The sequence below is a fragment of the Pimephales promelas genome, chromosome 16 (genome assembly GCF_988280905.1).
Source record: "Pimephales promelas chromosome 16, fPimPro1.hap1.1, whole genome shotgun sequence".
Lineage (NCBI taxonomy): Eukaryota > Metazoa > Chordata > Actinopteri > Cypriniformes > Leuciscidae > Pimephales > Pimephales promelas.
In genome coordinates this window covers 2,948,320-2,958,569 of record NC_142784.1, presented here as the reverse complement: position 1 = coordinate 2,958,569, position 10,250 = coordinate 2,948,320, and the positions used below count along the sequence as shown (strand labels likewise).

The 10,250-nt window shown below is 36.4% G+C and overlaps 1 protein-coding gene and 1 long non-coding RNA gene across 2 annotated transcripts; both read left to right on the top strand.

The window, feature by feature from the left end:
- LOC148971931 (uncharacterized) lies at positions 1-2,222 on the top strand. Its single transcript, XR_016146788.1, has 2 exons — positions 1-1,467; positions 1,562-2,222. It is a non-coding gene; the product is annotated as an uncharacterized LOC148971931 (long non-coding RNA).
- Positions 2,223-7,603: 5,381 nt separating this feature from the next.
- On the top strand, positions 7,604-10,194 carry apoa1b (apolipoprotein A1b). The gene is made up of 4 exons (XM_039654080.2): positions 7,604-7,662; positions 8,287-8,333; positions 8,580-8,724; positions 9,295-10,194. The coding sequence occupies exons 2-4, from the start codon at positions 8,291-8,293 to the stop codon at positions 9,878-9,880; spliced, it is 774 nt and encodes a 257-aa protein (XP_039510014.2). The 5' UTR covers positions 7,604-7,662; positions 8,287-8,290; the 3' UTR covers positions 9,881-10,194.
- Positions 10,195-10,250: the final 56 nt, after the last annotated feature.

Here is a 10,250-nt window from a genome sequence, read left to right as displayed (position 1 = left end):
CATTTATCTGAAATATAATCTTGTGTAACATTATAAATGTCTTTACTGTAACTTTTAATCGATTGAATTATTCCTTGATGAATAAAAGTGTTGATTTCTTTCATTTCTTTCCCCCCAAAAGATAAAGTAAAAATGTGTACTGACCCGAAGCTTTTGAACGGTAGTGTATAATGTTACAAAAGCTTTCTATTTCAGATAAATGCTGTTCTTCTGAACTTTCTATACATCAAATAATTCTGAAAAAAATGTACACAACTGTTTTCAACATTGATAACAATAATAAGTGTTTTCTTGATCATCAAATCCTCACATTATTGATTTCTGGAGGATCATGTGACACTGAAGACTGGAGTAATGATGCTGAACATTCAGATTTGTCTTTACAGAATAAATGATATTTCAAAATGTATTAAAATAGAAAAGTTATGTTAAATTGTAATAATATTTCACAATATTACTGTTTTTTTAAATCAAATAAATGCAGCCTTGGTGAGCAGAAGAGACTTCTTTTAAAAACATTAGCAATCTTACCGACTCAAAACTCTGACTGGTAGTGTACAAACACAAAATCAGCCAAACAAAATCTAAAGTTAATGATTTAAGGGTCAAGAGCCCAACTAAAGCAAACCCTGATCTCCATAATGGTGACTTAAAATTACGGTTTTCTCCTTCAGGGATTCTGCTGGTTATCATCAGATGTCTTCAGTGATGCTCAATCATCACTCAATTATTCACTTAATTATCTCATTAACTTTAACACTGCTTCAGTGTTTATATGAGTCCACACTCAGAGTGTTCATTTAACATTGGGGGTTTTGCTGTGTATATGAAGCTCACACTTGTGTTTTAAGTGTTGTCCGAGTGCTTGTTGGCATCACTGCGCTCACTTCAGCTCTGATCTCGTCTCTCCGGTCGGCAGTAAAGAGCTAAATAAATTCACTGAATCACTTACACTTAGAATCAAGTCAACTATGCACTATGCAATAACTGCAGCAAGTCACACACATCTTTTATAAAACACACACACACACACGCATATAAGAGAGGAAAATCTATGAATAAGGGAAGAATTGGATAGTATTGCATTGATATAAAGCTCATGACAGAACTTTGAGATGTGCTGGACGTGACAAACAGCAAAGCTTTATCAGTGCAGGTGGGTGTCTGTTTGTCAGAGCAAATCTAACCCCGATGATCCTTGAACACATGATCCCGACAATCAATGCATCCGTTTGGACACAGAAGAACTCTTCAAACCGGCCATTCGGCTTTTATTTCAACTATTTCAATTGTTCCAAGCATTTGGACGCAAGCAGGGAGAAGAACGTTTTCATCATGTCTTGGATGCTTGCAAAATATAAATATATATATATATATATATATTTAGAAGAATGTAACCAAAACCGTATATATTTTTTGTGTCCGACAGAAGAAAGAAACTCATACAAGTTTGTAACAACTTCGATGGTAAGTAAATAATGACAGAATTTTCATATTTAGTGAACTACCCCTTTAACAGCTCAAAACTGCCAGGAACTCATGCTGCCTTTACTCTTTATAGTGACTTTCCTCAAGTCCTTCAGTTTTCATGAAGACAGGCCTGCCGTGTGTGTGTGGCTGCGGGGGACTGAGGTCAAAGATCAGTGCCGACATCAGCACACACTCGCCATGATCTCCCCCTATATCTGTGTGTGTTTAGTGACCATTGGAGTTTCATTCAGATGCCGAAATAAAAGAATCGTACAGAAATGTTTCAGTGAGAACATGATGCGAATCATGACGCGATTCATTTTTCCAAAAGTTTTTTTGCTTAAATGCATTAAAAAATACATAAAATTCAGCATTTCCATGAATTAGACAGATCTACATTTGAGACATCTTTGCTACTCGTTAAAACCCATATAGGCTAATTGAGAGAAATCATTCAATTTGAATTCATTCTGTTGACATTATTACATGTACATATAGACCCGACGTTACAGTTACGTCACGGCGCTAGCTGGAGGCAAAACAAAGTGTAAACTGGAGGCGGCCAATACAAACCAGCACAGATTCGGCTACATAATAAGGAGCTTAAATAATTTTTACTATTATTAAATGTCATCTTGTTGTGTTGTGCAAGAATTGATGAAAAATGAATATGCTGTATCTGGAACTTTTATTTTATTATTATATTATATGTCCATATAAGTAATTGAATAAATGAACCTATTTGACTGGGATCCTACTTTATCAGTTGTGAGTTATTTGGTGTGGGTGTTTTCTTTCCCCAGAGACAACTAATACTTTCACTGTAAAAAATGATTTTTTGATTAAGTAAATACTAGTGAAAAAACCCAATGTAATTTACTTGAAAAAGTTAGTTCAGGCAAGAATTTAAAAAACTAAGTAAATTCCATATCAGTACTTATTTCAAGCGAGTATAAATGAAAGTGTAATATCAACTCAATAAAATTAAGTAAAAACTTTTCTGATACTGGGGTTCCCATCATGCACTGGACCTTGAATAATTAATGAGGTTCATTTTTCACTGGTTTCCAGCTGTATTTACACTGTTTTATCATTGATTTTTGTTTTCAGTATTAGTAAATTGCCATTTTGTGACATTTCGAGTAAATTTTTTTGCTTAAAACGACACATTCAAACACAAAAACGATCCATCAAATGTTACCACCATTGTGTATTGTCTACCAAGTATTGAGGTGTTTGCATTCACATAAGGCTTAAAGTCTGACATGATGTATATAGAAATTACTTAGATGATCTAAGTAAAGAACATACTATAAATGACTAATAAAATTCAAGATAATTGTTTTAGTGAAGTGTAATACAAAGGCAAAGGAAATCGGTATTAATCAACCTTTTACAAGCTGGGTTAAAATTACTTATTTTTGGTAAAGTTTACTTAATTCCACATTCCAAGTAAATTTAACTTAAAGATTTCTAAATAAAGCTACTGATAAATATGTTTAGGTTTTTACTTGGCAAATCTTTGTAAATTTACTAGCATTTTCTGAGTGAGATCGTTTAGCAAGGTTTTTTCAAGTAAATCCTACTCCAATTTTTTTACAGTGTTCTATTTGTTTCCTATAATAACACATTGACTGATAAAGCATCATAATCCTGCACATACTAAATAATTATACTGAAATAACTGCAATTTAAAAGTTAATATACATCCATCTGTAAAAACACCCCCTCTTACCCTACACTGTAAAAATTAATACGCTTTATCTAATCAATAAAACAGATTACAAGCAATATTATTAATTAAATTTAACAAATTAGAATTGAGTAATAATTAATCAAATTAATTCCTTAAAAGTTAACCATTTAAAATGAGTAAAGTTTACACCCAAAAATGTAACAAAAATATCTGAATAACAGACAGACGTCAAAGATTAATTACTTATATTTTATTGCCAACAATTTTATTCAGTCTTTATTGTCATAATTTTAAAACAATCCTAAAACAAACACTGATCACCATAATAGTGACTTAAATGTACATTTTTTTGGTTTGTTTGTTGTTGTTGTAAGTTTTTTCTCATTTTTAATGGTTATTTTTTAAGGAATTCATTTGATTAATTATTACTCAATTCTAATTTGTTAAATTTAATTAATAATATTGCTTGTAATCTGTTGCCACAATTTTTTGGATTAGATAAAGCGTATTCGTTTTTACAGTGTGCTTTAATATATACTCAATTACATCTGCCATGATAGTTTGTTAATGTGATGAAGCAACAATTTCCAAAATACACTACAAAACAAAAAAAAAGATATTTGAGCTGAAAACAAAGACGAGGAGCGCTCCTAAAAATGAATGAGAGAGGATGAAATGAAGGGAACAAAGATCACGTTTGCCACTTCTGGAGCATTTAATGCCTTCTCAACAAAACAATACAATAATACAATCTTTCTTCAGCAAAACAATAAAGCATTTCATCACAATAGATTTTGTTTTATTTTCAGTGACAAAAATCCAATGCAACTCAATTGAAAAGTAAGAAGTCAAAATGGATGCACTGAAACAAGAGCATTTTCCTGAAAAACAAGTTAAAAAAGACTCAATCAAAAATGCGAAGCCAATGAGACAATAGGACAAACGATTGCTGATGATACTGTAAACCGACCAGCGTGAAATTAAACGGCTCATTTCTAGAGCTTCAAGGGCATGACACTTAAAACATTGGATGTATTGGGGATTTTAAAAATGATCGTGATTTTAACGGTGAAAGACTGTAAATATGCTACAGTGAAAAAACGTTAATTGGTTAAACCGAACCTTTCCTTACTATATATACGGTAAATAACTGTGATAGATCTAATGGTAAATTTCATGTAATTTTACTGTAAAATACTGTTAAATTTACAGTTTCGAACAACTCACTGTATAATTTACAGTGAAAAAACGTAAATTGACATTCCCACAATTCCCTGCATGACACTTTGCATTTGATGTATTTTTGTTGAAATAACTTGTTTCTTCATAATTTGCTAAGTATTTTTTTAATCAGTTGTGTACATTAGGGTTTTATGTGACATTTAATGCTGGTCAATTTATTGCCTTTTTAAAATGTTACCATTATTGTTTGAGTGAATGACACTGTGCAGCTTCAATACATAAATATTAAGTTTCTTATGTGATGAGCTTCCATATATCATGTGACTGTTGGTTATCAGTGTATTACAATGGTACAAAACAGATATTAATACTGCATTTGGTTGATAATTGCACATTATATCAAATAATGCAATACAGTTTATTTCTGTAAATTTTAAGTTAAGTCTGTAAAACCTTGCTACCGTATTTTATACGGTAAATTTCTGGCAACCACATAAAATATCTGGCAACCTGCCGGTATTTTACCGTAAATTGAACAAATTTTTTTTTTACAGTGTAAACCCAGACAGCAACTTAGTGTCGGCCCAAATCCGGGCCACATCTGGTACAGTACATGTGGATTCAACGCGTACCAGATGTGGGCCGACACTGTGTTGCTGTCTTCGCTAGTTTAATAAGGACAGTATTGTCAGTACGGCCAAAGCACACTTTATGTGAATTACTGTTGAATTACTGGGGTTTGCTTGTGAATCAATGAGACTTGAACTGTATCACTGAAGCAACATTCTCCTGAACAGATGATTAACTCAGTTGACAACATACATGAACAGATAAAGAAAAGCATGACTAATGCCCCTTTAGACTCCTGCTGGAGCGCTCCAACTCAAAAGTGTGTGTGAAAGCGCTGCTGGCTTTGAGTTTCACAGCAGTAAGAAATGCTTCTGCTAAATGAATATGAGTCTGGGATCAAACTGGCTCATTATTGACCATTTTACAGCAGTTGAATTTTGAAGTCTTCAATTCTATCAAAAAGAGCGTGTCCATTTAAAAGTGTTACCATCCCAATCACTCAGTTTTTACAAGTTTTCAAGGTTTTTTTGTAGCTCCTCCACACACACACACACCAGAGCCTCGAAGTCCACTTCAGCCAACAGCCGTAATGACTCTTTGACCCATTTGCTCTGAAACAGCGGCTGGCAGTGTTCTGCTGTGTGCTCATACAGACAGTGTGTACTAGGAACGGTTACGACACACACCGCATGCCCCTGCAGGCCTTATCACAGAGGACATTCACACAAGTCTGGCCCTTACAGCGAAAACCACAGACACACATGAGGGACGAAACTCTGCTGACATTGATTTTCTACCGAACCCTGTGTTTGCTCGAGTGGTTTACTTAAACTCCTACTCAGATGAGCCGATATGCACAAATCATGAACCCTTGGGGATTATACATTGTATAAGGTTCATGTTTTTCTGAGATGCATGTTCTTTTGAAGCCCATGTTAAGCCGCACGTGAGGTGTGATTGCTCACAGGTCTCTCAGGGAGTTTCTCACAAGGACACAAGATAACGTTTCAAAACGATTTTACTTTAGCAAAAAACAGTCTGCATTATAAAAATGTTAGTCATTTTGCAGCAGATTTCAAGTTGTATTTCTCTCTTTTTTCTCTCACAATGATAAACTTTCAAGAAGAAGACACAAATCATGTCCACGAATTAATCAACACTCCAATATCATTTGAAGAGAGATGGTTAGAAACACGAACTCACACATTATCATTGGAAACAAATAAACTAGAAAATGTGTTGTAGCCCTCAAACTGTATTAACTTTATAGCCCTTCATCCTGTAATTGTGGACAAATGTGGGCACTGAGGACTCAAGTGTGATCCTAATTTTTTATTATTATAAATGTTATATCACTGTCTTTGATAAAGTTTTGACTATGCATTTATGGTGTTTTTTTTATATTTTGGGGGGTATTTTTATTTATTTACTTCAAAGACTACCATATTTTCTATGCAAATTATGCTTATTTTTATGTTTTATGTTCTTTATTTTTGTAACTACATTAAAATATCATTCCAATAAGTTATTAGAGCTAAAAACCTAAAGATGAAGTTACTTTGCTGTCACCTGGTGTCTTATTTTGGTTTATTTTAGAATGCTCCAAATTACACTTTTCCCCATTCATTTCTATGGGTGCCCATTTTTGACCCAAATACAAGATTAAGTAATTTTTTTTCACCCACTTAACATTGTAGAATTGATTAAAAAAAAACTGTGTGTGTTCAGGAGGCAAACTTAGGAAAAGAAGCCAAGTCTTGTACCGCTCAGATCAAGGGATACAGTTTTAGGGTTAAAAAACATCCCTGTTATATTCAATGTCTTCTGTGATTGAATGTGACTGGGTGAAAAGTCAAGGGGAGAAAATAATAATTACGCTATGCTAATAGGCTATCTTTATTTACATTCTCGTGCCCGGTTCCAAGAACAGAGTGATTAAATCATGCAACAAAGTTTAGTCATCCTGTTAATCACATCAGGCAGAACACACAGACGGCATTGTTTCCAGAGGAAGTCCAAGCGACTTTCTGAGAAAGAAAAATAATTTAGTAGTTTAGTAAAAGAGCTTAGACAATGCTCAAAATGGTTCAAGTCTCAAAGTCAAAGCTTTATTTGTCAAATGTGCAATAACATAGCAAGCAGCGGTACGTATTGACGACGAAAAGTGTTTTTGTGTCACTATTGAAAAAAATACATAGAGAGAGATTAAGTAGGTCTATATGTAAAGGAACGGATATTCAGAGTCGGACCAAATGTGCCTCATGACACAAAATAAAAAAGAAGATCTACATAATCAAAAGTCCTATTTAAGGGTCAGATCACACACACTAAAAAATGCTGGGTTGTTTTAACCCAATTTTGGGTAAAATATCCATTTTTCAATTACATTTCAATCGCTGGGTTTTTCCATACAGTATTTTACCCCAAATTGGGTTAAAACAACCCAGCATTTTTTTTAGACTGCAGGAAATAACTCCATAAAGGACCAACTGTCCATTTCTGTGTCACTTCAGAAGTAATTGATAGGCACTACATTTGTATGTGAATGATCAAAACTCAAAGAGCCTGAAGCAATCTGTCATGTTTCCCCCATCCCATCCGAAGGTACCCTTTGAACCCTGTGGTGAGGGGGCGAGGGGTTGAGGTTCAGCTCCAGACACCTGCCCCCTCCCTCGTGAGCCCTATAAAAGACATATCTCTGGCCTTGCTTCTTCAGTCTAGTCCCAGACCAGGTACATCAACAGGTAAGCAGCCCGACCTCGCACACCACAGAGCAACTCAGGATAGCAAACAGCTGGACCGCACGGACTTTTAGCAAAACAACCAATCTGTACTGAATTATACTTTTAACGTAGAACTGTTGTTGAGAGAACATTGACAGAACATGTTAAAAGTACCAAAAGTAATTTTTTCGTTTGAAGACTAATGATTATTGATGAGATATGATACTGTACATTATTGTAGACATGTAACCTGGCCTCCTTTCTGCTCCTCAGCTGCTTGAAAGTAACAATAGGTTTGACTGAAGTCTGCTAAATTTTCCAATGTGTCCAAGTTAATCCAAGGATTTCAGATTATGTAGTGGTTGAGAGCTAATCTGGTTGTGAAGCCTTTGTAACTCTGTCTAATCTGGGATAAATTAGAGTCTAGTCTAATCGGCTGACATATGTTGTAGTCCAAGCGCCTGAGTACGTCGCAAGCTCTGCAATGGTTGTAGGATCAATCTCCAACAATCACAGTACTAAAAGGTTTAATAACATTATGCTGAATCGCGTCCACTCTCCCTTTGGTGAAAAATCTCAAACCTATCCATTCATTGTGAGCCGCTTCTACTGTATTTACCATATCTATGTTTGGTTTTGACCCAGATCCATGATGAGGTTCGTTGCCCTCGCCCTCACTGTTTTGCTGGCAGGTAAATAAACCCATTGCTTCTCTTGAAAAATAATTTTCTTAATCAGCATTTTTTTTTCAGTTTAAAATTTAAGCCAAGATACATTTTGTTTCATGAGATTCTAAGGCTTGTTTTTATATATAGCAAGTCTAAGATGTTTTTACTGGTTTACTTAAGAAATTAACTTTAAAAAGTCTTAAAATCCCACACAAATCAAAGCACTTTGCTCCAAACTCAAGCGTATGATCTGATATTCCCTTTGTCCAGGTTGCCAGGCCCGTTTCTTGGCGGACGAAGCACCATCACAGCTGGATCATTTGAAGACTGGCCTCCAGGTTTATGCAGATCAGCTGAAGCAGTCCGCACACAAGGCCCTCGTACACCTCGATGGCACAGAGTTCAAAGACTACAAGTAAGAGCAGAACAACTCTTCATTTCCTCAAGAGCAGGGGTAGGCAAAAAAGCAAGATGACTCCAAGGCACTCTAAGCAGAAAAGTTAAAAAGCCTTTATTACTTTGGCTTGGTCAAATCAACCATCTAAAAAACTCCAACGTGTTTCGGCTTCATGCCTTCTTCTGGGAGTTAAAAAGGGGTAGGCAAGTTCGGCCCTAGAGAGCCGCTGTCCTGCTGAATTTAGTTCCAACCCCAATCAAACACACCTGAACAAGCTAATCAATGTCTTCAGGATTACTAAGGCTATAGGTTTTTTTTCCGTGTTGGAGCCAAACTCGGCAGGATAGCGGCCCTCTAGGACCGAACTAGCTCTAGAGCAACATTTGCAGAGTAGCATCTTTAAGTCAAACTAAAACAACCAATTGAACTTCTTCATTAAGAATATTTCAAAACTAGTTTCAAACAGCATACATAATCCTGTCATGAGCGATGCCATTGATTGTACCAATGTTGCAATGTCCAGCCACATTTTCACGAACATCATCAGTTTTTCCAGTGGCAACCAACCTAAATCCTCTTTCTGTTTAGGGAGTTCCTGGGCCAGTCTGTGGATAACCTCCATAGCTACTTTCACCAGTTCTTTCAAATAATCACCCCAGTCGGGACTCAATTGCTGGAAGTCGCTGGTCCCGCCCAAGTGAGGTTGACCAAGGACATGGAGGACCTCCGCAAGCAGCTCGCGCCCAAGCGTGAGGAGCTCAGGGCGGTTCTGGAGAAGCACTTCGAGGACTACAGAGACATCCTGAAGCCCTTCCTCGACGACTACATGGTCAAGCAGCGCGAGCACATGGAGGAAGTCAGAACCAAGCTGGAGCCAGTGATCAAGAGCTTGACGGAGAAGATCCCACCCAACTGGGAGGAGACCAAGACCAAGCTGATGCCCATTATCGAGATTGTGCGGGAAAAGCTGACGGAGCAGCTGCAGGATGTGAAAACCAGTCTGGAGCCCTACGTCGAGGAATATAAGGATCAGATGGAGAAGAGAGCCCTGGAGTTCCGCGAGAGCGTGCGATCCGGAGAACTGAGGAAAAGGATGACCGACTTGGGCGAGCAGGTGAAGCCTCACTTCGAGGCTATTTTTGCAGCTCTCCAGAAGTCTCTTAGCAAGGAGTAAACCAACTGTTTTTCCACGGCCCATCCTCCCTTCTTCCTCGCCAAGTACCGACACCTCGACCGATGATCTGGAAGGCTTTTCTCACAGCGTAACCAAGAATACACTACAATACACGAATACACACATATGCACTTTTGACACATTTCTCACAACTACATTCTCTCTAATGGGAAAACACAGATATTAATAAAAGAACACTGAAACCTGTTCATTCAAAACTGCCTAGCAAAAACTCTTTGTTAAGCTGCTTTTTGTCAAAAACTGATTTTCAATGTTCAATGAAATAAAAAAATTAAAACAATTATTTCATACCATTTCTTCAATGTCTAAATGTGGTTTATTTGGATGTTTTGTTGAAACTATATGGAAA